The 27,362-nt window shown below is 43.3% G+C and overlaps 1 protein-coding gene across 1 annotated transcript; it reads right to left on the bottom strand.

Annotated features, from left to right (window-relative positions):
• Positions 1-276: 276 nt before the first annotated feature.
• On the bottom strand, positions 277-24,604 carry STMND1 (stathmin domain containing 1). The gene is made up of 5 exons (XM_025265993.3): positions 23,646-24,604; positions 14,874-15,054; positions 10,995-11,146; positions 2,303-2,434; positions 277-1,602 (listed from the first exon to the last, which is right to left on the bottom strand). Exons 1-5 carry the CDS (start codon positions 23,724-23,726, stop codon positions 1,318-1,320), a joined length of 831 nt encoding a protein of 276 aa, XP_025121778.1. The 5' UTR covers positions 23,727-24,604; the 3' UTR covers positions 277-1,317.
• Positions 24,605-27,362: the final 2,758 nt, after the last annotated feature.

The raw sequence follows: 27,362 nt of genomic DNA, 5'->3' as shown, positions 1-27,362 counted from the left end.
GAGACAGCATTTCAGAGAGCTTGAGAAACTCCTCCGAGGCTCCGAGAAGAGGAGCTAGGATATATAAGAGTTTTACAATAAAGGGCAGGTAGTTTGGAACATCAAAAGATCACTGTTAATTAAAGAAACTAGATGTGTCAAGTTAAGGAATTTAGTACTTTTCTATGTATGGGAAGATTCAAGAGTCTGGGCTCACTGAAATCATGCCTTTGATATGCACCTCAGCTATCTGGGGCCCTTTCCTGTATTTTCAGATCCTGAGTTTCCTCATGGCTCATCGTAGGGAGTGGCTGCAATCTGATGGCTGCTAGATGGCACGTATGCTTTCCTACCAGAATCCCTCAGGGCTCATCGACTCACGCTGCAGGGCTACAGTCTGATGACTGTTACATCCTTGTTTACTGATATGGCAGGAATATTCCATTTCTCAAGACCATTGAAAAAAGAAAGACGATTGTAGTAATCTAGCTGAATGATGGTTGGATGGTCTGAACTAGGTAATGACGGGAGAGAGTATAAACATGGATACAAGAGATCTTCATATAATGTAGACTCACAGGACCTGATAACTGATTGGACGAGGGTGGTGAGGAAACAGAAGAACCACAGTGTAATTCCAGGAAGATGAGGGCCTGGAAACTCCTCAGGGAAGTCAGGCGCTGGACCTCCTCCCCCACCAGCTCCAATTAAAGTTTTTCTTTTCTCACATGAAGAAAATTCCATACTTCACTTAATTCTGAGAATTGGGTGTTGCTTTCTTAAATTTTGTGAATGAAATGTAATTTAGCCACCATTAGGATTTTTCTTTCATCACAACACAAAGAGAATTAAAAGAAAAAAAAAAAAACCCACACCTAAACATACAGCGTATGAAGCATACAGATCATGAAAATACTTAACACAAATCCATACAATTTGTCTTAAAGGACCCTCAGGGGGTGGACACAGCCGAGGGGCAGGAACCACAAAGAAAGATTTTATTTGTCACAAACACATTAATGGAAGCTGAAAGGTGCTCACAAATGAAAGGCATTTTCACAATGTTTGAAGCCACACTTAAGGAGAACAACAACTCTATAAAACCAAAGTTGGTCAAATTTTCCTTTTATTTATTTTTTTTGAAAGCCAGACTAGCCGTTTAGTCCACTCAACTGAGCTCCAGCCCAGGCAGCTCTCACAATCATTCCTAAAGCCCAAGGCACATCCCAGGGGGTGAGGGGTCAGGCAGTCAAAGAAAACCGGAGACAGACAAAGAATGTCACACTTGGGGAAATGGATGCCTTTTCCTGAAATTCACATAAAATGGCTTACGTTTTATCAGAATACGTCGTCTGCTTGGTTGTAGGACATGTCTGACTCCACAACCCCGATATTTTCGTAACTGTAGTTTCTATTGTCAGAGGTAGTTTCACTTGTACTCTTCTTCCTTTTCAGCAGTTTTCCTTCCTGCAGGTCAGATGGTTCAAATTCGGCACAACTCACGGTTTTGAGTCCTTTTGCAAACAGAATGTCCTCCCCAACCAGTTCAGCTGAATCTGAATGATGGGCTGGGGCCGGAAGTCGGTCACTCTGTAGCCTTTTTCTTATTTCTTCTTCTTTAGTCTGAAAAGCAGGGTTAAAGTTTGAAAAAAGAGTCCAAGTAACTCTCTCCAAGTTCTCATTAATACTGCCTGTAACGAACATTCCTGGCTTCTCTATTTCATTGTGCAGTCATTCAACAGAGGTTGAGGAATTACTATTGAAGGAGACAGACACTTCCCCACCCCCCACCCCCATACCCTCCAGACACTCTCAAGGAGCTATTGGCTAGTCCTTGCTCTTTGGGAGGCCAACAAGAGACACGCAAGTAAAGGCTATCAGACCAAAGCCATGAAGGCTGGTTCCTAAAATAATGGCAGACAGAGGGTGATGGGGACCATGTGTGTGTGAACGCTGCAGGCGTTGTCTGAGGTCTGCACAGCCTCCGCTCAGCTCCCATCCTCCAACCGAGACCTTCTGCCACCCGGGGCCCCAACTGATGTTTCTCTCTCTTTTTTTAATAGGAAGAAAATATCATACTTAATTCTCAGAACTAGATATTGCTTCCTTAGGCTTTACGGATGAAGCTGTAATTTGACCAAATTCAAGATGGTGCTTCATTTCTTCACCACACAAAGAGAACTTAAAAAAATTAAGTATACAGCATGGGAAGCACAGAGATCACTAAAAGAATTAATACAATCCATACAATTTGTCTGAAAGCTGCCGATTAGAGAGGATGCACTCATTCAGAGCAGCGCCCCTCATGTGAGAGCTGGGTTACCTTCCTGCGCGCCTCCACTGCCTGCATCTTCTCTTCTATGTCCTTCATCGTGAAATCTTTTCCTTCCTTCTTGATTTTAAGTTTTTTCAGCCTGGCTGGTGGCTTTCTCAGTGGCTTCTCGGTAGTGCTCACCTGGAGGAAGACACTTTTTTAAATGGACAGACAAATGTATTCACTGGCAAAGAGAAAGGCAAGAGAGAGTGAATAAACATTGTTTAATGTGTTAGTCCAAAAATCTAAACAGATTTTTGGATAGATTTTAAAAACCATTATGTGAAAACTGGTAAAAACTGAACTCACTCCTAAAGACTTAATTCCTGGTAACAACAGAACTAATTCCTAAAGAAAACATAATTTATTGGATGTCTAGGAAAAAAACAAACTATTATTTAAAAAAAAAAACAAACCAAAAAACAAAAATGCAGAGATGGAAGAGGGCTGATAAGAAGGAAAAAAAATCCGAAGAACACAAACAAGATGGGAAACGGTGGCAAATGAATGCTGGATGCATTTGTAATTCAAGGTAAAAAGTTAAACCCCATGATTTTTAATATTCCACAAGCAACAAAAGACTTTCATTTGGGATTGAGATTAGTGTTAGAACTTTCGGTCTTATGAAGGAGAGGCTTAACAATCACTGATACAGCAACTCTGCTCTGCACTGGGCTTTGCTGTTGGTTCTTTCCACATGTTTCATGACAACAGAAAAAAAAAAAAACCATACTATTTACTATGAGGGCTTCCCAGGTGGTGCCAGTGGTAAAGAGTCTCCTCTTTATGTCTCCAATGCAGGAGACATAAGAGACATGGGTTCTATCCCTAGGTCAGGAAGATCCCCTGGAGGAGGGCATGGCAACCCACTCCAGTATTCTTGCCTGGAGAATACCATGGAGAGAAGACTGGTGGGCTACAGTCCATGGGTCCAGCAAACTGTTGTAAAGGGTTTGCAAAGAAAGTTTAATTTTTAAAAATAATATACCTTGGTTATGAAAAATTAAAACAATACATAAATAGTCCCCTAATCCTCTGTTTAGGGGATCCAACCAGTCCATCTTAAAGGAAATCAGTTCTGAATATTCATTGGAAGGACTGATGCTGAAGCTGAAACTCCAATACTCTGGCCACCTGATGTGAAGAACTGACTTATTGGAAAAGACCCTGATGCTGAGAAAGACTGAAGGCAGGAGGAGAAGGGGATGACAGAGGATGAGATGGTTGGATGGCATCCCCGACTTAATGGACATGAGTTTGAGTAAACTCCGGGAGTTGGTAACGGACAGGGAGGCCTGACATGCTGCAGTCCATGGGGTTGCAAAGAGTTGGACATGACTGAGCAACTGAACTGAACTGAATTGAACTGACTCCTCTGTTAACCAGCTGGGCCTTGAATGCATTCATCAGCATAAACTATGTCTTTCCAGATATTCTCTATGCTTATATTGCCATTCCCTTCTCCAGGGGATCTTCTCAACCCAGGTGTCGAATCTGGGTCTCCTGCATTGAAGGCAGATTCTTTACCACCTGAGCCACCAGGGAAGCCCCATGCCCACGTATCTATGTACATATATTAATATATTCACAGTGCATCTGTCATGTTCAACCACTCAATGAAATTATACTATATACAACCCACTCCAGTATTCTTGCCTGGAGAATTCCATAAACAGAGGAGTCTGGCAGGCTGCAATCCGTAGAATCACAATGAGTTGGGCACAACTAAGCAACTAACACACTAACTTGCTTTATCGCATTGGCCTGAAACTGAATCCACAGTATCTCCAGACTAGGTAGTACCCCTGTGTATAATTCTAGTTAATTTCTCTAAAGACTTTTAAAGACAAAGGAGCTATTGATATTCATTTTCATATCTAAAAGACTGTGTCTTCAGATTGCAAGATGGTAGTTACTGAGAAGATAAATCACACAAAGAGAGACAGTTCAGCACAGCAGGAAGAGCACCAGACCCAGACTCGTGCAGCCTTGGGTTTGAATCCTGGGTCAGTCACGGTGTGGCTTTGCGCAAACTCATAAACTCTGTAGGCTTTCCCTTCCTCATTTGTAAAATAGGTTTAGTAATACACGTTTCACAGTCTTTGTTTTTTATAAAAGGAAAGTATGCAATCAGATCAGATCAGTCGCTCAGTTGTGTCCGACTTTTTGTGACCCCATGAATTGCAGCATGCCAGGCCTCCCTGTCCATCACCAACTCCCGGAGTTTACTCAGACTCACGTCCATCAAGTCAGTGATGCCATCCAGCCATCTCATCCTCTGTTGTCCCCTTCTCCTCCTGCCCCCAATCCCTCCCAGCATCAGAGTCTTTTCCAATGAGTCAACTCTTCGCATGAGGTGGCCAAAGTACTGGAGTTTCAGCTTTAGCATCATTCCTTCCAAAGAAATCCCGGGGCTGATCTCCTTCAGAATGGACTGGTTGGATCTCCTTGCAGTCCAAGGGACTCTCAAGAGTCTTCTCCAACACCACACTTCAAAAGCATCAATTCTTCAGTGCTCAGCCTTCTTCACAGTCCAACTCTCACATCCATACATGACCACAGGAAAAACCATAGCCTTGACTAGATGGACCTTTGTTGGCAAAGTAATGTCTCTGCTTTTGAATATGCTGTCTAGGTTGGTCATAACTTTCCTTCCAAGGAGTAAGCGTCTTTTAATTTCATGGCTGCAGTCACCATCTATAGTGATTTTGGAGCCCAGAAAAATAAAGTCTGACACTGTTTCCACTGTTTCCCCATCTATTTCCCATGAAGTGGTGGGACTGGATGCCATAATCTTCATTTTCTGAATGTTGAGCTTTAAGCCAACTTTTTCACTCTCCACTTTCACTGTCATCAAGAGGCTTTTGAATTCTTCTTCACTTTCTGCCATAAGGGTGGTGTCATCTGCATATCTGAGGTTATGCCACTCGATAAACGGTGATTGCTTTTCATTCAGTGAAAGCATGGACTTTGTTCAATGACAGCACACGGAATCACACCAAACACAGTACTTGTCAAGAAGGGGACAAATGAGATTCAGAAGCTTGGGGGCCAGCAGGCAGGACTCCTGGACTCTATTTCATCCTGGGTCTACCACTGCTACCCATTGGGTGACCTGACACAAAGCATTTCGTCTATCTGGACTCACTTTTCTCAAAATTATACCATAGACGCTGCTCTGCAATCTGCTGAGGATGGCTAAGGTTCCTTCCAGCTTTAATATCTATGATTCTTGGAAGGCCTTTTAGAGGAAGAACATTTATTAAAGTTTTGGCTCAGTTGCAGCCTTCAGACAGTTTTATGTGGTGAGAAATTGTGCACTGCAGGAGAACTGGGAGATGTTTGTCAAAGCAAGTTCCCCTCCCCCACCCTTGTTCTATTTTTTTATGACCATTGGCTTTTAGGCTCCCTGCTGGCCAAAGCCACCTGCTGAAAAGACAGATATGCTTGCTTTGGGGGCTCAGTTAGAGAGACTGTAAAATTAGGAGAAGATAGTTTTTTTAGGGCCGTTCACTCAGAGAGGGCTAAGGAGAATATGATACAGTCATCTAAAATCCAATAAACAAAGGTTCCTTCAGGCTTACACAGGATCTGAACCTTGATTTAAGTGATGAGATCAACAGTTTCCAGAGAACTTGGGCTTTCCAGTTTGGGTGGACTCTTCCTGTGGCTTTATCCAAAAATGACTCTTAAGAAACCATGTGCTTCCTACCCCTTGTGGAGGTTAATCCTACCTGGGCAACCCCTGTCCTTTCTTGAGTTTGACATTTTAAAGAAAAGCCTTCAAAGACCTGAGAAAATCTATCTGTATTCTTTACCACTGGATTTTATGAAGTCAGGCGTTATCAACTATCATTTTGTACCATTTATCAAAAATGATAGCATTATATGAACACGTTATACCTAGAGAGCTACCCATAGAAACCATACAAAAAATCAGCTTCAAAAGCTATAGAAGTTGTTAGTTCAACTGTTTTCTTTACGAGCAGCAGCAGGGGATTGCATGCCCAAAGACGCTGTAATAAGTTGAGGGGTCTTGTTTCTAGCCAACCTACCTCGTATACATTACTTCTGGTACCCTCAGCACATTTCTAGTTAACTATTGACCGACAAATAAACTTACTTTGGCTATACTCTCTTAGTGAGAGTCTTGTTCTTAGAGTAAGGCAGATTCTCAGAAGAGATCTGTCATTCCTGCTCATTGTTAAAACCTCCGAGACAGTCATTCTGAGCGTGAACTGCCATTATTTTGTCTTTATCTGGTCAACTTCCTCCCCCTTAAAAAAAACTCCCCATGCGGTTCAACAATGTTAGAAACTCTGATATATTGTCAACAAATTCCCTAACAGTATTGAAAGTTATCAAGGACAGGAGTTGGCTTGAAATGGGAATCATCTTGGACCAGAGATAGGAGGACTCAACAGAGGATTGAGAGTCTTGTGCAGGGAAACCCAGGATGGGAGAAATGAGTTTGGGATAAAAGAATCTTAAGTGGATAATGGGTTTCCCTGGTAGCTCAGTGGTAGAGAATCTGCCTGACAATTCAGGAGACTTGGGTTTGATCCCCTGGGTCAGGAAGATTCCCTGAAGAAGGAAATGGCAACCCACTCCAGAATACTTGCCTGGGAATTTCCATGGACAGAGGAGCCTGGTGGGGTTCCTCTGGGGTTGCAAAGAATTGGACATCACTTAGAGACTCAGTTCAGTCGTATCCGATTCTTTGCAACCCCATAAACTGCAGCACACCAGGCTTCCCTGTCCATCACCAACTCCTTGAGTGTTCTCAAACTCATGTCCATTGAGTTGGTGATGCCATCCAACCATCTCATTCTCTGTTGTCCCCTTCTCCTGCCTTCAATCTTTCCCAGCATCAGGGTCTTTTCCAGTGAGTCAGTTCTCATCAGGTGGCCAAAGTATTGGAGTTTCAGCTTCAGCATCAGTCCTTCTAATGCATATTCAGTACTGACTTCTTTTAGGATTGACTGGTTGACTTAGTGACTAAACAACAACAAAGTGGATAATACCTATGTGGATAAATGAGAGCTGATCCCATCTCTTTAAAGAGATCTGTACCAAGCCATATACATATGTACACGTGTACATAAAACCAATTTACATTTATAATATAGTCACTGGAGTCTTATGAGAATGTTTTAAAATGTACTGGACGATTCACTGGTCTGATAATTTAGCTTCTTAACATTGTAGTTCTTACATATCATTATAATTCTGAATGAACGTAACACCTATTAGTATGAATATGCTTTCAGGCAGGTTATCCAGGAACAGACATAGTACTGGCTAAAAAGCAGATGATGAAAAAAATTGAGAAAAAAGACAACAGGGAGTACTTCCCTGGTGGTCCAGCGGTTAAGACTCTGCACTTCCAATACAGGAGGCAGGAGTTCCATCCCTGGTTGGGGAACTAAAATCCCACGTGCCATATGGAGCAGCCAAACAAACAAACAAAAAGACAATGGGGGCCCCTGGACAAAAACACAGCTGTGGACTTCTAGGAAGAGACTAGGTCATAGGGGAGTCCCCTTTTCAGCATCCTTTATTCTATTTCACTCTAAAGGATGACGGAATTAAAGATAACAACATAGCTAAGACGGGGACAGATCTACGTCAAAAATTCCCTTATATTTAAGTAACTATAGGTCTACTTAAGAAGTCTTATTTTTAAAGTACTCTCACATTTACTGTTCTGATTTTTTTTTCTCATAATATTTCATTTAAAGTTTTTTTTTTAAAGCCCCTAGTGAAGAATGGTGTTTACATGTCTGAATCCAACCTATTGTAGTACCTACTGACACTAACATTGCTTTCTTTTTGGACTATCCCCCTTTTGTTTCCTTCGGCTCTTTGTTTCTTAGTTAAAAGTATTAACTGTCTCATGATATTTTCATTCTTAATATGGTTCCCCTTTCAGTCCTTCGATATTCATTCTCATCTTTTTGCATTGGCCTTATAACTTTCCCCCAGATATTCAAGATCTCTGGTGTCTAACATACACGTTCTCAGCTACACATGAATTGAAAGAGACTTCACCCGTGACCCTGAGCAATTATATCTCTTCATTTCCATACGCTTCCTAGGTACCATCTTAGTCCTCTAGTGAACACATGCTCTATTTTCTGGAATATTTTAGGACTTTCTTTCAGGGTGAATGGGGGAATTTTAGTTTCGAAAGCTTTAACCCTTCCCAGCTTGATCATGAATGTGAAGGCTTGGTGTACATTTTTATTGACACTTCAGGGCAGTACTTCTCAGCCTGGGCTGCTCAGGAGGACCCTGGGAGCTTTCAAAAGCACCATATTCTGGGGCCCAGCCTTTGCCACTGGTCCCAGGAGTTCTGAAAGCTTCCTGGGTGATGCGAATGTTCAGGTTAAGGACTGTGCTGGGTAATAAGATGCATTACTGTTCTGGCCTGTTGCAAGTCTGGCTTTTGTTGGACATCTTGGCCCAATTCCAAACCAAAAAAATAACAAACAAACTGTGTTATTCTTGCCTACCTCTGAAGTCCTGTCACATTTAAATCCTTCTGAGAACACTCCAACTATGCTCCACCACCATTCCATTTCTGCATAATACGAATACAAATGCAGCCTTCATCTTTGGCTTTCTTAATGATGTTATTGAAAGCCAAGCCTGTAGTTTTCATTTTTTAATAGATACGTTTCTTTCATGATGTAGCTAATATTAATTAACCTTGCTGATGCCCTGGTGAGGTCTGAGTCTGAATTCATTCATCTCTGGCATTGGAATCACTGAAAAATATTTTAATGCTACTCCCACTGGTGTGAGCATCAAGGGACAATAGCATTTCTCTTCAGAAGGCATTGCTTAGTTACTGAATGTCCACACAATCTATCTTCCTCCAGATGGCTCTCCTGTCTTTTTTTTTTTTTTTTTTTGATCCACTTTTTATTTTCTGATTCCCCCGAGATTCATCTACAAGAAAAAAATCTCTCCTAGCCTTTTTCATATTAAAGACACATCATTTTTTAGTACTTTGAAGTAAGACGCTGCTGCTGCTGCTACGTCGCTTCAGTCGTGTCTGAGTCTGTGCGACCCCACAGACGGCAGCCCACCAGGCTCCCCCGTCCCTGGGATTCTCCAGGCAAGAACACTGGAGGGGGTTGACATTTCCTTCTCCAAAGGAAAGTAAGATAAGGTACTCCAAAATGCCCTGTATCCTGATAGCTGGTCTTATACAAATGTAAATTGTCATTATGTTGGCATCAGTTTTTCCATCATATGGTCCATTTTTACCTTCCCTCACTTCCTCTTATTATTGGCAGCTTGATAATATCATTCATAAGGCTTAACAATCTCCTTCCTTTCGCTGAATACTTTCTGTAGCACCTATTTTTTCCTTCTTCAAAAGAAAATACCATGTTGGCTTTTATTCATGAGTTCTCAGCAAGTCCCACACACAGAGAAGGAAATTACCTTTATTGAAACACTAAGTGACTTAGTCTAGGTGGCAAACTTGATTTCAATAATGAATCTTTTTATTCCCTATTGATTGTTTTCCCTACAACACAGGAGACTGGCCACCACTGAGGCGGCTTTGATATAATTTCAGGCCTTAATTTCCATCATTTCAGTTTCATTCTTTCCTTTCCTATTCGTTTTCCCTTAGGCCTCTTGTCTGTGTTATTTCTTCCTTTTATCTTCTTTTTTCCTCTGTCTATGCTTTAGGATTACAGGTACTGCTGGGAGCAGTGGCTTAAAAAGAAACCCAAACAAACAAGAGAACTAAGCAAAACAACACCAAGCCTGCTATCCTCACCACAGGTTTACAAAGAACTTATTAAAAAGTGAAGGACTCAAGACTTTGACCACAACCAGTTAAAATCAGGCTAAAACGAACTGCTCACACTACAGAAAAACAATGATTGATTAAGATGAATTGACAAAGAAAAATAGGGTATAACAATTTTTATCATTTCATTTCCTCATGATTGACTTCTAGATGTGTATATAAGTGATAAGCATATCTGCTTTAGCTTTGGTATTTAGGCCTATTTTCTTATTGGATAAGCCAGCATTTAGTTCTATAGTCACATACCTAATACAGAGGTAATGTTTAATAAAAATTGCTGAAAGAAGGAAGGCATTTTATTCAGTGGGTCTTAGGTTTCAAGTTTGGTAAAACCCAAGATATGTTTATTGGATTCATTAATCATTAATGATCAGGCAATTTCTGAATCCATAGAGAAGGATGGTGTGTGGAGGGGTGAGGGAGTTAATGGGAGGAAAAAACTGGCTTAGATAAATGCTATAGTATAATCTGTATTGTGACACTAAGATGCATATTGCTGGAAAAAATAACTTGTGATCAGTCATATCCTGTTGCTATCTTTAACTATGTAGGGCATGCTGAGTCACTCAGTCATGTCCAGCTCTTTGCAACCCCATGGACTGTAGCCCACCAGATTCCTCTGTCCTTGGAATTTTCCCAGCAAGAATACTAGAAAGTGAAAGTGAAGTCGCTCAGTCGTGTCTGACTCTTTGCAACCCCATGGACACCAGAATACTAGAGTGGATTATTATTTTCCAGGGGATCTTCCTGACCCAGGGATCGAACCTGAGTCTCTTGAGTCTCCTGCACTGGCAGGCATTTTCTTCAGCACCAAGCCACCTGGAAAGCTCATTTTTCCTACAAGTTAGTGTTAATTACAAAATTACTTGCCATGACATCGTATGATTCTCCATTTCTAAATACTTTGCTGTGGCTCTGTATTATTCCTTGAACAATTAACTCCTCCAGAATGTCTGATGACTTTTGTCGCTCTCGATTCTCTAAGGGTTGGGGTTTATGGATTAATCCATTGATCACTAGGTCTTCCAAAGGGAAAGAAAAAGAGACAGTGAAATTTAAGCACAATGATTTTATCAGTCAAATGCTAATTACATGCCTTATAAATCATGCTAAATTATTAATTCTTAGTCTCAACACTTGTACCTAAATATGTTTCTATTACAAATCTTTATAATCCTTTGAAGTTCAAATCCTTTATGTTCTTACAGAGGATACACATCAACATAATATAATGTTTACTTAGCAGGTTGGAATATTAACATAACAAAAAAGTCTTTCATGTGCTGCTATATACTACATTTTTGTTGTAACAACACATATACACTTGGGTACGATTACATGGGTTCTGTGCAATAATTATGAAGCTAAACCACAGGCACAAATGAGATAGTCTTTCAGTGACTCTCATGAGTTGCAGTTTGGTTTCTATGCTTTGTATACAAAAGATAAACAGCATGATGTTGCCAAGAGACTTCTAGTTCTGCAACCCTGAGTTTACAATTACGCCATCTGCTAAATCTACATAAGTAAAAGCATGCCTTTTTGAAAAGAGTCTTTGAACCAAATCAGAATTGGAGTCAAGTGGTAGCCAAGTTTTTATCAGTGATTCTAAAAATGGCACAGAAACAGTTTCTAGGGGAGCACTAATGAGAGGGACCGCCCCATTACACATCACCCAATTATATAAGGAAGCAAGGAAGCATCCCATTTTCACAACCTCATAAAATAAAGGTGCCAGGAGGGGTCCTTGGAAATGAGCTCTCAGGACTTCCCTGGTGGTCCAGTGGTTAAGATTCCATGCTCCCAGTGCAGGGGGCACGGGTTCGATTCCTGGTCAGGATACTGTATGCTGCACAGCACACCCAAAATAAATTAAATAAATAGTCTCTAGTCAATGGCACCCCACTCCAGTACTCTTGCCTGGCAAATCCCATGGACGGAGGAGCCTGGGAGGCTGCAGTCCATGGGGTTGCTAAGAGTTGGACCCGACTGAGCGACTTCACTTTCAATTTTCACTTTCATGCATTGGAGAAGGAAATGGCAACTCACTCCAGTGTTCTTGCCTGGAGAATCCCAGGGACGGGGGAGCCTGGTGGGCTGCCGTCTATGGGGTCACACAGAGTTGGACACGACTGAAGTGACTTAGCAGCAGCAGCAGCAGCAGCAGCAGCCACTGACACTTTAAAAAAAAATGAAAGAAGTGAGCTCTCTTGTGTTTTAAGAAGCTCTTTCCATCCAGTGGATGAAGTCTTTTCATAAAAATTTCTAACATCACTGTTTAACGAAGACAGTTTTCATGAATTTGTAATGGGAAGATAGGAAAAAGCCCCCAGACGTACACACACACAAACCAGATGTCCCTCACTTAAGAATATTAACCTTCTTGAAATTTTTAACAAATATACTCTGTAGCTGTGAAGAGCAGGGATGCAGAGAGGAGACTGAGGGGAAACTGCATACACACTAAGTTGCTGCAGTCGTGTCTGACTCTGCGACCCCATGGACTGTAGCCCCCAGGCTCCTCTGTCCATGGGATTTCCCAGGCAAGGAAACAGGAGTGGGTCGCCACTTCCTTCTCCAGGAGAATCTTCCCACCCCAGGGATCAAACTCATGTCTTCAGTGTCTCCTGCCTTGGCAGGTGGATTCTTGATCACTGCGCCACCTGGGAAGCCCCAGAGGAAACTGGGGTGAGAACAAATAGAAGGCTCAGGGCACTGGTTGTTATTCATTCTGTGGGAAGCCCTTCCCTGAAAACAAATCGGTACTGCATTTTGAAAACACCGGCTCTTGTGGCCCAGCCCCTGCCCCGCTGGTCTGTCTCCTGCTTCCCCGGGGCCTCCCTCCCCACACCGCTCTCAACAGTGTATACAGATGGCAGGACTGCCTGTCCAGAGACACCCAGGTCCCCATCCTCCTGACGATCTGTAGTCTGTTAACACGATAGCGAGCATTCGTACTGCAGTCTAGGAGGGATTCTCATCAACAGAATTATCAGAGAGAAAAAATACATGTGCTGGCCCAACACCAAGGGTGAGGGGGGGCATCTCTTCCCTGCTTCCCCTACCCCTCCCTCATCCTTAGAGGTCATGCTACACCCTGTCAGAAGCACAAGACGAGGAGCAATGTGAAACTTGTGATGGACTTAGCGAATATTATGCTTAATGAAATATCAGACACAGAAAGACACAGACTATACAATACCACTTATACGTGGAATCTAAAAAATAACAAACAAATGTATATGCAAAACAGAAGCAGACTCACAGATATAGAAGACACACTAGTGGTTACCAAAGGCGGAAGGAAAAGAGTAGGTGCAAGACAGAGGTAGGCGATGAAGAGATAGTCTACTATGCATAAAGTAGATAAGCAACTAAGATGTATTTTATAGCCCAGGGAATTATAGCCATTATCTTGTAATAAGTTTTAATGGCATATATAATCTGTAAAAATACTGAATCCCTATGCTGCACTCCTAAGACTAATACCATATTGTAAATCAACTATGCTTCAGTTTAAAAGATAAATAAAATGGGCATTAAAAAAAGGAGGTTTGTCATAACTCAAGTTGCCACAAAGTCCAAGTAAAAGAATGCCACTTACTATCCAATCTATTTTCCAACTCTAACTGGTTCCTAGCAAAGAAACTATGGGAATGAGGAATGAAATGAAAGCTTTCCCCTTCGAATAAAAGAGAGTACTCTTCCTTGGAGTTCTGATAAGTTCAATTTGTTTTAAAGGCTGAAGAAATATAAATAAATCTTTTAACACCAGAAGGTAGCTCAAGTAAAGTGAAAACACACCATTAAAAAAAAAAAAAGGCCCACTAACAGTTTCTAAAGAACACACTAGGTCAAAATTATGTCTTTGATGTTTCGGAAGATACTTTTACTATATATCTGCTGATAGCTTTGAATGGGGAGAGACAGGAGAAATAGTTTGATGTAGGTTTTACACATTTTTTAAATGTAGAACTTTGCCTTGGAAAGATGTTAGTATGGTGGGAGTTTTGAGGAATTTAACTAAAGCCTGCTGCTGCTGCTGCTAAATCGCTTCAGTCGTGTCCGACTCTGTGCAACCCCATAGACGGCAGCCCATCAGGCTCCCCCGTCCCTGGGATTCTCCAGGCAAGAACACTGGAGTGGGTTGCCATTTCCTTCTCCAATGCATGAAAGTGAAAAGTGAAAGTGAAGTCGCTCAGTCGTGTCCGACTCTTAGCGACCGCATGGACTGCAGCCCGGGCAACTCCTATTCCCAAGGCCTTATGCAACCACTAATAAGAGCTCTTAGTTTTTGAGTTAACGATTAATCAGGCTGTGCCGGGTCTTAGATGCGGCACGGGGGAGCTTCCACCTTCGATGCAGCCTGCAGCTTAGTTGCAGCACGTGGGATCTAGTTCCCTGACTAGGGATCGCACCCAGGCCCCCTGCACTGGGAGTTCAGAGTCTTAGCCACTGGACCACCAGGCAAGTCCTAAGGCTTTTAGTTTTAAGTAAAAAAGAAAGTTTTAATTATGTCATCAACAAAATTTTTAGTATCTTATTAACTCATGATGTGAGTAAGTAATGGTTAGTATTACTCACATAATGAAGGCCTAAGGCTAACTCCTAATGTCTTAGTGATAGGACCTTATCACTTGAAGCACTACCTGGAACACAAAAAGCAGTGATGCGATCCCTAAACACACATTATAAAATGTATTCAGAGAAACAGTATTTTACAGAGATCAACACATACGGGGATGTTACCTGAATTTAGTCTTCCGTTTCTTTCACTAGGAGATGGGAAACTTTCTGGAATAGTGCCAGGTAAGCTTCCCAACTGGGCCTGCTTGTCCAGGTCTCCGGGGCTGCCCATTGCATCCTCGGGCAGTGAAGTTTCAATCTGGGGTCTATAATTCTCCCCAGAATGAGCCACGCCGACATCAGCCTGTGAAAAGGGAATAGCTTTGTGAGAGTCAAGACTTCTTAGAAAATGGCTTCTTTTTAAAAATTTTTTGGAAGTACAGTTGATATACAATTCTTTGTTTTTTAAATGTATTTTTATTTATTTATTTGTTTGCACCAGGTTTTAGGTGCAGCTTGTGGGATCTTAAATCTTCATTGCAGCATGCAGGATCTTTAGTTGCGGCAGGTAAAGTCTTAGCTGTGGCATGTGGGATCTAGTCCCCTGACCAGGGATTGAACCCAGGCCCTCTGCATTCAGAGCGTGGAGTTTTAGCCACTGCACCACCAAGAGAAGTCCCAGAAAATGGTTTCTTGGAAAATGAAAATGTTGCAGGGTCTGCTTTATGAATACTTAGTCAATCGGTTATCTGTGGGAGGCTGAATAGTACCCAGCAACCTGTCGATGTGACCTTTTAAGGCAAAAGAGACTTCTCGGGTGTGACTAAATTAAGGACTTTATGATAGCAGGAGTATCCTGGTTATCCAGGGAGCTCTGAATGTAATCACAGGTGTCCTTAGAAGAGGGAGGCAGAAGAAGATACGACTACAGAGAGGGAGATGGTGATGTGACGTCAGAAGCAGGACACAGTTCAAGATGCTGCAGTGCCAGCAGCCAAGAAATGCAGCGCTAGACGCTGGGAAAATCGAGGAAAATGTCAGTGAGAAGATGCTTGAGTTGGGTCTTTATGAAGGAGCTTCCAGTTGTTGTTTAGTCCGAATCCTTTGCAACCCGATGGACTGTAGCCCGCCAGGCTCCTCTGCTCATGGGATTTCCCAGGCAAGAATACTGGAGTGGGTTGCCACTTCCTTCTCCAGGGGATTTTCCTAACCCAGGGATCGAACCCAGGTCTCCTGCATTGCAAGCAGACTCTTTACCACTGAGCCACCAGAGAAACCTGAAGTCCCAGGATGGAAAGGGAAAAGGTCATTCCAGACACAGGAAAAGTACACAGGACTGTGGGGTGTGAAACAACACGGAGTGCTCAGAAACTTGAGTTATTCCAGTTAAGCAGAAATAGACTGATGTAGAAAGTGGTAGCTGCTTAGGTGGGAAAGTCTTTTGTGACAGGTAGACACGTGCCATTTTGTTCTGAAGGCAACAAGAATCCTTTGTAGGCTTTTTCTACATAAAATAAAGTGATCAGGTGTGATTTTTAGAAAAATCACTCTTGGGTTAGCACCCATGGCAGGAGTAGAGGGAAGGAAGGGACAAAACGGGGTGACCAGTATGAGGACTGCAACTGTCCAGGTGAGATGGGATTTAAACAGGGACTGGGACCCTGGCCCTGGAAGTGGGGGAAAGGGTGGGCCCCAAAATATTAGAAAGGAGGGATAACAGACCTTCTCAGAGCTTCAGTTTAAAGGAGGGAGGCCCCTTCTGGTTCTAAATTATGACTCTAGGGACCAAGCAGAAAACATTCCCTCTAGGAAAAGAATAAGAAGCCAGGACATCGGCATAAAACTCTTGGTTGCTGTTGTTCAGTCCCTCAGTCACGTTGGATTCTTTGTGAACCCATGGACTGCAGCACGCCAGGCTACCCTGTCCTTCACTATCTTCTGGAGTTTGCTCAAATTCATGTCCATCAAGTCAATGATGTCATCCAACCATCTCATCCTCTGTTTCCCTCTTCTCCTCATGCCCTCAATCTTTCCCAGCATCAGGATCTTTTCCAGTGAGTTGGCTCTTGGTACTTTCACAATAAAAACAAAAAACAAATCAAAAAAACAATTTAAAATAGGTGAGTCCATCTGACCACTTTCTGGAAGCATTCCAAAGCTCCCTCAGAGGTTAAGGAGGAAGCACCATTGATAGGTTGAGGGCCCCTGTCATCCTCAGGTTCTCGTAATTCTATTAGCCATTCTTGTATGTTCTGTTAGTAGGGAGACTTGCATTGCTTATCATCCTGTTTACAGAGCACAATCACTGCAGCTAAACCAATATCAGTTCATTATGTTGAGACCTAATTAGTTCTGTGGTTCAGAACTACACGAGAAAATATGATAAACCAACCAACTGAACAAACAAAGAAGTAAGCAAACAAAAACTCAACGGTCCTGAAATACGACTCAGCGCAAAGATAAAGGGTGAGAACAACTACAGGCTTTTCTCTTTGTCTCTTCATCTCTTTCTTCTTAGACTTAGTTATTGTGCATACAGTCCCTGAATAGTAAGCTGACCCAGGAAAATAATCTTTACATATAACATATTCCATGCTATGTTATTATATAATAACAGTCATATTTTATCAGAGAGGGCCTCCTTTTCCTTTGTTATATGAAATACAGATACATAGCTATAGGTATACATATCTCATATTATATTTATATTTCAGGTAACAGGAAAAGGAGACCCTGTCTGATGTTTATCTTTAAGGGGCTCACAGTTCACATTGAAGGTAAAGATTATATCCACCATTCTTGCTCCTCTTGCCAAATGAGCTATTAAAACCCAATCTATGAAGTGATAGTAAAACAGATATTTTTTACAAGTTCCTTTTGTTTCACAGATCCATCGGTTTTTGAACCTAGCAAAGCACGGAGTTATGCATGGGGACTAATTTTGCCATTTAAGATTTCCCAGGGGAGATCCTGAAATGGGGAACTGATTTAACAGCAACAACAAAACAAACAAAATGCCCATATTGGAACTGAGAGCAAGTTTGAATGTTTTTAGTCTAACACGTGGATTTTCACAAAGATATCTGTCAACTACAAGTCAGAGTAGATTTAAATTCCACACAACCTCCCAATTGTTTCATCAAAGCAGCTCATCCAGGCCTGAACAAGAATTTTTCCCATTTATGCTTATTTAAATACAGTCTGCCTTCAAGCTCTGTCAGTGACCAAAACTCAAATTGTAGCCAATGAAACACAATCTTCCAGCATAAAAGAACATATACCAACAGCCTTCAGTTTCTAGAGCAGAAATTTAAGGTTTTTCTCTTTTGCAAACTAATGATGTCTTTCAAATATCTTATCTATGTGCAACACATGCTGGAAGTTTTAACACCCAATTTCATAATCTAGACTTGAGAAAAGATGTAGTTCAGAGACGAGAGATATTTAAAAATTAATTAGATCTATGCCTCATGGGGATATGGTGTAGACAGTTTTCCTGATCTGTCTATGCATGCAGAGTTTATATTTTTACACCAATGAGAAGTCTAACTGTAATGGTATGGGGGTGGGGAGGTGGGTAGAAGGTTTTATTTTGTCCTTGAGATGAAGTTGTAGCAGAAGTACAGAATCAATGTTTTCATATTTTGTATCAATTTTATTTTATGCTTCACTGTCTTGGGATAAAAATCTACCAATGTTAGACAGAAGTGAAAAGCTGTGAATTCCAAAGTAACAGCTATGTATGGGCATTATCAGCATCCCAAGAAAGGTATTACTTTTAACTATAGAAAGGTATTTTGTTTGTTGGTTGGTTGGCCTGATGGCATTATATGTTGTGTTCTAATGCTTTGTGGAAACAAATCTGATGAACAGTTTGGAAGGAGAGAGTCATCTGTCACAGTTCCCTGGAGCTGAAACCTTCCTAAATCAAATTATTGGCAGATAACTGATAAATGTATTTGTCTGTAAACATATAGGAAGAATTTTTCTCATTAAAATTTGATTCTCTGTAGTTTACTTCAAATAAACATAATAATAAATAGCAACCCTCCAAAAACATTATCCTGAATATTCATTGGAAGGACTCATGCTGAAGCTGAAGCTCCATTACTCTGGCCACCTGATGTGAAGAACTGACTCATTGGAAAATACTCTGATGCTGGGAAAGATTGAAGGCAGGAGGAGAAGGGGACGACAGAGGATGAGATGTTTGGATGGCGTCACCGACTTGATGGACATGAGTTTGAGCAAGCTCTGGGAGTTGGTGATGGACAGGGAAGCCTGGCATGCTGCAGTCCATGGGGTCATGGGGTCACAAAGTCAGACGTGACTGAGCAACTGAACTGAACTGAATCAAAAACAACTAGAAATATAATTTTTTTTTTAAAAATGCACTTTAAAAAGTTAACTCCGTTTATTGATGACAATTTTCCTGTCAAAGTTTAGGGGGAAACTGCAAAGGATACTCAGAAATCATCTATTCCAATCTAGTCTCTCTCCTTTTATATAAGGCAAGAAACTTTGAGTTGATCACATGGAAGAAGAGAATTTCTTCTAAGAACAGTTCCCCATGCTTTCTTTATTATGTATTATTTTATTACCATGTCTTCTTGCCACTAAAGGTACAGTGAACAGAAAGTCGGCAGGCAGATCTCAAGAAGTTTGATTCAGAATATTTTAAAGTCAAGCTGCTAAGAAACATAAATATTTCAGGCAAGCAAACGTGTTCATCTCATTTAAAAGACACTGCATAACTAGGGAACTCTCAAGCCCTGTGCATTTATGAAGGTAAAAAAAGTACTGTTCTGATAGCCAGAGAGTATTTAGTTAATAATTATATTTTTCCCAGATTGGATTTCCAAAGTCAAATGTTTGGAGTAGGGAAAGAGAGTCAAGTCTGAGTCTATTTTCAGGTCATTTTAATATCGAATTTCCTCCTTGCTTACTGTCATTAGTTCAGTTATGCTCCTAGGAGACAAGAAGAGGTGAAGGAATCTGAGGAGCTCATGTCAGCATCAGCTTTACATGCAGTCATCCCAAAACATTCATTAATGTCTGCTTTGCATCAGACACTGTAGTGAGCGCTGGAGACTAAGAGACAAAAAACAGTTCTTTTCTTCAGTAATAGCTTAGGATGGGAGGCTAGCACGGAAATAAATAAGCACAATAAATGTTTTGAAATATGATGGGAGAAGGTGTGAGTTTCACTCTGCCAGCATGGGGGGAGGGGTAGGGTTATGGAGAAGAGTGGTCTTGAGTCATCTTGAAACCTGGGGGTATATCTCTCTGTGGTCCAGGAAGATGTAGAAGGTAGAGCTGAAGGAAAGAGGCTGTGGGGGCAAAGGCACAGAGGTAGGAACAGAATGGAGTCGGGGAACCCGTGGTGAAGTTTGATTAGAACAGGGGAGCAGGGAGAGATGAAACTGGGGCATTTGATCAGCATCAGCTTGAGGGTGGCTGGTAAGGTGTGCTAAGAACTTTGCGTTTTTTCTCACATAAATAATTGTGATAACAGCGATTACAATAACTAACGTTATTAGTGACTGTAATAACTAATAGTTGTAATAATAGTGATTACAATAACTAATATTAATAATGACTGCAATAACCAATAATTGTAATAACAGTGATTGCAATGACTAATATTAAGTGCTTATCCTGTGCCAAGCTTCGGTATGAGCACTTAATGTGAACTGAATTCATTTATTCCTCCCAGCAACTCTACAAAATAACTATCATTATTTTCATTTTACAGAGAAGGAAGCCAGGGCACAGAGAGGTCAAATAACTGGACCCAAGTCACACAGCTGACAAGTGGTGAATCCAGAAATCAAACCTAGGTAGTCACACTCTTGACCATCGGTGGATATGCCTACCTAGTGGGTCAGTGACTTTTTTCCAGCAGAGAATGGACATAATCAGATTTTATTTTAGAATGATCCCTCTGGAGGTCACGTGAAAGATTGGAGCCGCAGGGCAGGTGGAAGCTGGTTGTGAAGGAAGCACCCAGGGAGACTAGTTAGGAGTGTTGTACAAAAATCCAAGCAAGGGGCAATGACTGTCTTACCCAGGAAAGGTCAGGAAGAAACCCAGAACCCCTCCCAGCCTTGGGAATGCTTGGTCCAAAGGGACCCAGTGTATTTGACACGTGGAGACGATTGCTTTTCAGCACTCCTCTTCTATAAAAAAAAAAATGTATATTTTTTTCAGTAATAACCATGAGATGGGACAAATGATAATGGCCATAAAACAAACACAAATAGTGAAAATTTTCTTCTACTGAAGTCTTCTATGTAATCATGCCAGTAAAAATAAATTTTAAAAGATTTTTGTACCAAAAAAGGGAAAAACAGAATGGATTAGTACTTTAAAGTCACATTAATATATTTGGGGGAAAAAGATAAAAATAAAGTATTCTTAATGTTATTCCCCAACAGTGATGAATAACAAAGATGATCAAATTCCTCCCAAGAAGCCCATAAATCTATGAGGGCAAAGGAGCTTTAAACAAACATCTACCACAGGATAAGGGAACGTCACAGTGTTTGGGCAGTGGAGCTCGGGTTCAGTGTGGAGGGACAGGTAGGAGTTCATCAGGAGGACCAGGAATGGGGCCCAGGGAAAATATTCCAGGAAGTGGGAATGGCATGTGGGAAAGGCACAGAGTGTGATGAAGCCTGGAAGAACTGGGCATTGCAGCTTCTTGGTTTGGCAGACGAATGCAAGGGACTGGTGAGGAGAGGATGACATCAGAGAGACTGATGAGACCAAATGTAAACTTTTACACAACAAAGGCAGCTTTTTCTCAGGAAGATAGGTGGCAGTGTGGAAGACGGACTGGTTAGGGTGGTGATGATAGAGGCAGAAAGACCCAGTGTAAGAGGCAATGGTTTCCTGAAAGCAGACAGTGGCAGTTGGGATGGAAAGCAGAGAACAGTGCTGAAATAGGTGTGCATCTGGGCACAGGAGTCCCCCGAGGACCATGCTTGAGTCCCAGCCTCTAGTAAGTCCAGTTTGTTTCTAATGTATTTACACACGGTAGCTGTTGTAACTGATACTGAAGAATGACTTACCCACTGCCTGCTGAGAGAGTGTTTGCTCTTTAAACTGTATTTCCAAACATGCCCTTTAGGAATGTGTGTGTGTTAGCCACTCAGTCGTGTCAAACTCTTTGTGACCCCATGGACTGTAGCCCACCTGTCCATGGGATTCTTCAAGCAAGAATACTGGAGTGGATTGCCATATCCTTCTCTAGAGGATCTTCCCGACCCAGGGATTGAACCCCGGGCTCCTACAATGCAGGCAGCCTCTTTACCGACTGAGCCATCAGGGAATATAAGAAGGGCGACATTATATCTTGGTTTGCAGCAGACAGTATGGGCTTAAATTGGATTTTCTGGGCAAATTTATTAATAGGGTTGCCTAGACTTCCCTGCGGAGAAGGCAATGGCACCCCACTCCAGTACTCCTGCCTGGAGAGTCCCATGGATGGAGGAGCCTGGAAGGCTGCAGTCCATGGGGTCGCTGAGGTTCGGACACGACTGAAGTGACTTAGCAGCAGCAGCAGCAGCAGACTTCCCTGAGGAGAAGGCAATGGCAGCCCACTCCAGTACTCTTGCCTGGAAAATCCCGTGGATGGAGGAGCCTGGTAGGCTGAAGTCCATGGGATCGCTAAGAGTCGGACACGACTGAGTGACTTCACTTTCACTTTTCACTTTCATGCATTGGAGAAGGAAATGGCAACCCACTCCAGTGTTCTTGCCTGGAGAATCCCAGGGACAGGGGAGCCTGGTGGGCTGCCGTCAATGGGGCCGCACAGAGTTGGACACGACTGAAGCGACGCAGAAGCAGCAGCAGACTTCCCTGGTGGTTCAGACGGTAAAGAGTCTGTCTACAATGCGTGAGACCCGGGTTCGAGCCCTGGGTTGGGAATGATCCCTGGAGAAGGAAATAGCAATCCACTCTAGTACTACTGCCTGGAAAATCCCATGGACAGAGGAGCCTGGAAGGCTACAGTCTATGGGGTCGCAAAGAGTCGGACACGACTGAGCGACTTCACTTTCACTTTTCACTTTCATGCATTGGAGAAGGAAATGGCAACCCACTTCAGTGTTCTTGCCTGGAGAATCCCAGGGATGGTGGAGCCTGGTGGGCTGCCGTCTATGGGGTCGCACAGAGTCGGACACGACTGAAGCGATTTAGCAACAGCAGCAGCAGCAGCAACATGATCTTGGGATAATCCCTCTAGAAGGGACCTTGGTGGGTTCCTAGTTCTCTTTGTGGAAGTCTCGCGATGGTAGTGATGATGTCAAGAATCATGGACCTCATTTTTGCCTCCACCAGCCCATTCCTCCATGCCCTACCCTAGGAGGGTAAAATGCCCCATCGTATCTCTAGAAGAATTATGGGAGTGTGGGTAGAGTCCTGAAATGAGACTCCTGGCAATTCTGTACTGTCTCCGGCTGTCCCCCCAAAACAAGCTGTACAGCCTCTGGCAAGTGGTCCACCTCTCTGGGCCTCGGGATCCTCTTGTGAGAAGCGAGAGCTCAGCCAGACGGCTACGGAGGTCTCCTCCGGGTCTTACTCCCATAAGGGAACCGATAATACAGGGCGGCTCCCAGGAAGTCTCATCTTTCCTGGAGCATCACCACAAGCCCAGTTCCACGTAGAACGCGCCGTTGTCCCCGTTAGTCCCGCCTCTGGTCCGGGGGTGTGACCACCTTTGTGGGTTCTTGAAACCCGAAAGCTAGGCCTGGAGCAACACGAGTCCTGGTTGAGAAGGCAATTAAATCCCCGCTGAAGCAAGCCGCTCCCTCCCGGTCCGCCCAGTGCTCAACCACCAGGCGGGCTCTGATAGCCCGCAGGGCCCTCTGCAGCGGCCTCCAGGCGTGGGACTCGCCAGGCCTCCCAAGCAAGAGGCTGTACAGTTTGTCTGTTTTGTGTGTGTGCTTTTACCTTGAATCCCTCTTCCCAGCCCTTCCTGGGCGCGGGCACGCGTCTCCTTTCTTCACCCGGTTGGGAAGGTCCGCAGCCCATCGTGCGCGGTGCGCGCGATTCCTGTGGCCTTGCTGCCCCTGCGCGCAGCGCCCCCCGCGCGCCCAGCGCTCAGACCCCGCGCCTCCGCTGTCCCCAGCCTCGGGCGCTTCAGGGCTCGGCAGGAGGCGCTCGACGCCAGGGAACTGTTGCCACAATAAACCACATCACGCGGACCTGGGACCTGCGCGGCGATGGGACCTTTGTAACCGGAAACTGCAAGATCGGAGGCGTTTAAGGCACACCTGGGATGCATGCCCTCTCTCCAGAGAGTAGTGAGGGGGAGCTCCCGCTGCCCCGCCAATTTCGTTTTTAAGGTATCCTAGGCGCTGGCATCCTTCGGGGACGTCTTATTTTTTCCAAGGCACCTTGGGACACGCCCCTACCCCTGCTGCCGCAGCCGGGCGCTCAAGCTGTTGGTTTTGGGGTTACAGACCCCGAGGGGAGGGTAGGAGGCAGTTGCAGGAAGGCGGCGTAGGAGTCCAGTCCGCCGAAGCCCTGGAGGACAGGTGGGAGGTGGAGGCTGCCCGGATGGCCCCAGAGCAGTGTCGCGCGGGGCGACCTCGGAGAGGACGGTGACGCAAACCGAAACCCACACAGTGAAGAAAACCAGACTTTTAGGATCACAAACAGCTCAGCAGCCGCGAAATGGGTCATGCAAATCTTTTTTATGGAAGAGGCATTTTTATGAACTGTTGCCTTGTAAGGAAAGAGGGTGGATGAATGTACCTATTTCTCTCAAAGAATTAACATGGTGTCATCCCAAAACGGCAGACCAGGCGGACTGCCCAAATGAGCAACAAGTTCTTTCCTGAATTTTTTTTTCTTTTTATCCTATTTCCAATTAATTTTAATTTTCTAGAATAAATTTTGAAAAGCTAAATTAAATAAATTTTTAAAAGCTGAAAGAGATCTAGACATTGCTTACTGGTCCCTTATTTCACAGGCTGCAAACCTTTGCTCAGAGAGGTTGTGACTTAGATGGGGAGTGTGTGTGTGTGTGTGTGTGTGTGTGTGTGTGTGTGTTGGAGTGGGGTGGTGGTGGGGGAGTAGTTAATGAGGGATCTCTGAAGAGGAACCAGGTGGCCGTATTCAGTCCCATGTATCCACAACACCGGGAAAATACTAGTATAGATTCTTGGAAATGTAGTAAAACTCTGGATTCTGCTAAGGAAATTAATGGTCAGCTTTGTTATAGGAAACTGATTATTTTTATAGCATTTGAACTCCTTTCTCTCGTTGGCTGTGATGCCTGTCAGTTTTCCTTTGACTAAAACTGAAGAAGAAAGATGAGATGAAACTCGAGCCAAGGCTTTATGATTATTGAGCAACAAACATTAAAAATTTGTGAATGAACAGTTGAAATAAGGCTAATATGGTGTTTTAGGAACATCTCCTAAGTATTAACTCATGGGTGCAGTAAGTCACTTGAAACGTTCCAACTGCGAACTGGAAAATCCTCAACCAGAAGAACTCAACAAAGGGGATGCCTATAAAATGTTCTGGAGAAAGTTTAAGGAAAGTTTGCAGGATGAACCTTGCAATGTAGTGAAATTCTACAGATGTTTTCTCTTTTTTTCCTTTGAAGGCAAGCTGTGAACAGATGTTTGCTAGGATATCAGTGTGAAGAAATGATACTCAAATGTGTTGTGCAGGTACCTTTTGAGACTTCCTACGATTTACAGTCCAAATGTGTGAAAAATGCCCCTTTTAAAGGTATATGCTGGAGCCTGCTCGTAGTGTCTCATGAGAGGCAGTTCTCAGGACTGTTTGAACTTAGTTGTTCAACACGGCCATTGCTAAAACTTACATTATATAAACTCACAATTAGTTATATTAAAAACAAAGGTAATAAGTACAACTCATCAGTTCCCAATTATTTACAACTTACTGCGTTTCTGAGTTTATTTACGTCTCTTAAATCATGATGTGCCACTCTGCGTCTCTTCCCAACTCCGCCTTCAGTGATACCACATTGATGGTTTAAAATCAGCCAGGGTAGGACTAGATCTACTATGTGCTGTGCTTAGTTGCTCAGTCGCGTCCGACTCTGCAACACCGTGGACTGTGGGCCACCAGGCTCCTCTGCCCGTGGGGATTCTCCAGACAAGAATACTGGAGTGGGTTGCCATGTGCTCCTCCAGGGAATTTTCCCGACCCAGGGATTGAACCCAGGTCTCCTGCATTGCAGGCAGATTCTTTACTGTCTGAACCACCAGGGAAACCCAGGTACACCATGGAAACTGATAAATGCTACAAATCAAGGCTTTCTCCTCACCACCCCCACCCCACCTCCATGGCCCCCGAGGGACACACCACTGCCTGTTTGTTTTCCAGAATGCCGAGGAATGACTCCGTCCTGTTCACTCTCCTCTGACCCCTCTCTGCAGTGAAGCAGGCTCTGTCACCGCCAGCCTGAGCCACAGAATGTGTGCTGGTATCATTTCCATGTCTCCCTTCACTGGAGCTGGAGCCCTCTGCTAAGGCTCCAGGCTCTGTGTCCTTAACTATCCTGCTCTGCTATTGGATAACCTTTTTCCACTTTGAAGGCTGCTAGAGCAAAAAAGGTATGCACATGACAACACCCTTATGGCAGAAAGTGAAGAGGAACTAAAAAGCCTCTTGATGAAAGTGAAAGAGGAGAGTGAAAAAGTTGGCTTAAAGCTCAACATTCAGAAAATGAAGATCATGGCATCTGGTCCCATCACTTCATGGGAAATAGATGGGGAAACAGTGGAAACAGTGTCAGGCTTTATTTTTGGGGGCTCCAAAATCACTGCAGATGGTGACTGCGGCCATGAAATTAAAAGACACTTACTCCTTGGAAGGAAAGTTATGACCAACCTAGATAGCATATTGAAAAGCAGAGATATTGCTTTGCCAACAAAGGTCCGTCTAGTCAGGGCTATGGTTTTTCCAGTGGTCATGTATGGATGTGAGAGTTGGACTGTGAAGAAAGCTGAGCACCAAGGAATTGATGCTTTTGAAGTGTGGTGTTGGAGAAGACTCTTGAGAGTCTGTTGGACTGCAAGGAGATCCAACCAGTCCATTCTAAAGGAGATCAGTCCTGGGTGTTCTTTGGAAGGAATGATGCTGAAGCTGAAACTCCAGTACTTTGGCCACCTCATGTGAAGAGTTGACTCATTGGAAAAGACTCTGATGCTGGGAGGGATTGGGGGCAGGAGGAGAAGGGGACGACAGAGGATGAGATGGCTGAATGGCATCACCGACTCGATGGACATGAGTTTGGGTAAACTCTGGGAGTTGGTGATGGACAGGGAAGCCTGGTGTGCTGCAATTCATGGGGTCGCAAAGAGTCGGACACGACTGAGCGACTGAACTGAACTGAGAGCAAAAAAATCCTTCAAGTCTCACCAAAGCAGAGCTATCACTTGCTCACTGTAAAGTTGGATGTGCTGTGTGTGCTTAGTTGCTCGTGTCCGACTCTGTGACCCCATGGACTTAATAGCCCACCAGGCTCCTCTATCTGTGGGGACTCCCCAGGCAAGAATACTGGGCGGTGGGTTGCCATGCCCTCCTCCAGGGAATCTTCCCAACCCAGGTGTCAAACCTGGGTTTCCTGCGCTGCAGGCGGATTCTTTACTGTCTGAGCCAATGGAGAAGCCCAATTTTTCTCAT

Source organism: Bubalus bubalis, chromosome 2, assembly GCF_019923935.1.
Source record: "Bubalus bubalis isolate 160015118507 breed Murrah chromosome 2, NDDB_SH_1, whole genome shotgun sequence".
Taxonomy (NCBI): Eukaryota; Metazoa; Chordata; class Mammalia; order Artiodactyla; family Bovidae; genus Bubalus; species Bubalus bubalis.
The sequence above is the reverse complement of the archived record's forward strand: the minus strand, read 5'-3'. Positions and strand labels throughout refer to the sequence as shown.

Coding starts and splice junctions, on each gene's coding strand:
- STMND1 (XM_025265993.3), bottom strand. CDS start 23,726: ATGGGCTGCGGACCTTCCCAACCGGGTGAAGAAAGGAGACGCGTGCCC. Junction 2,435..10,994: donor GAGAATCATACGATGTCATG/GCAAGTAATTTT, acceptor GTCTTCCTCCAG/GTGAGCACTACCGAGAAGCC. Junction 1,603..2,302: donor CAGTGGAGGCGCGCAGGAAG/GTAACCCAGCTC, acceptor CCTGCTTTTCAG/ACTAAAGAAGAAGAAATAAG.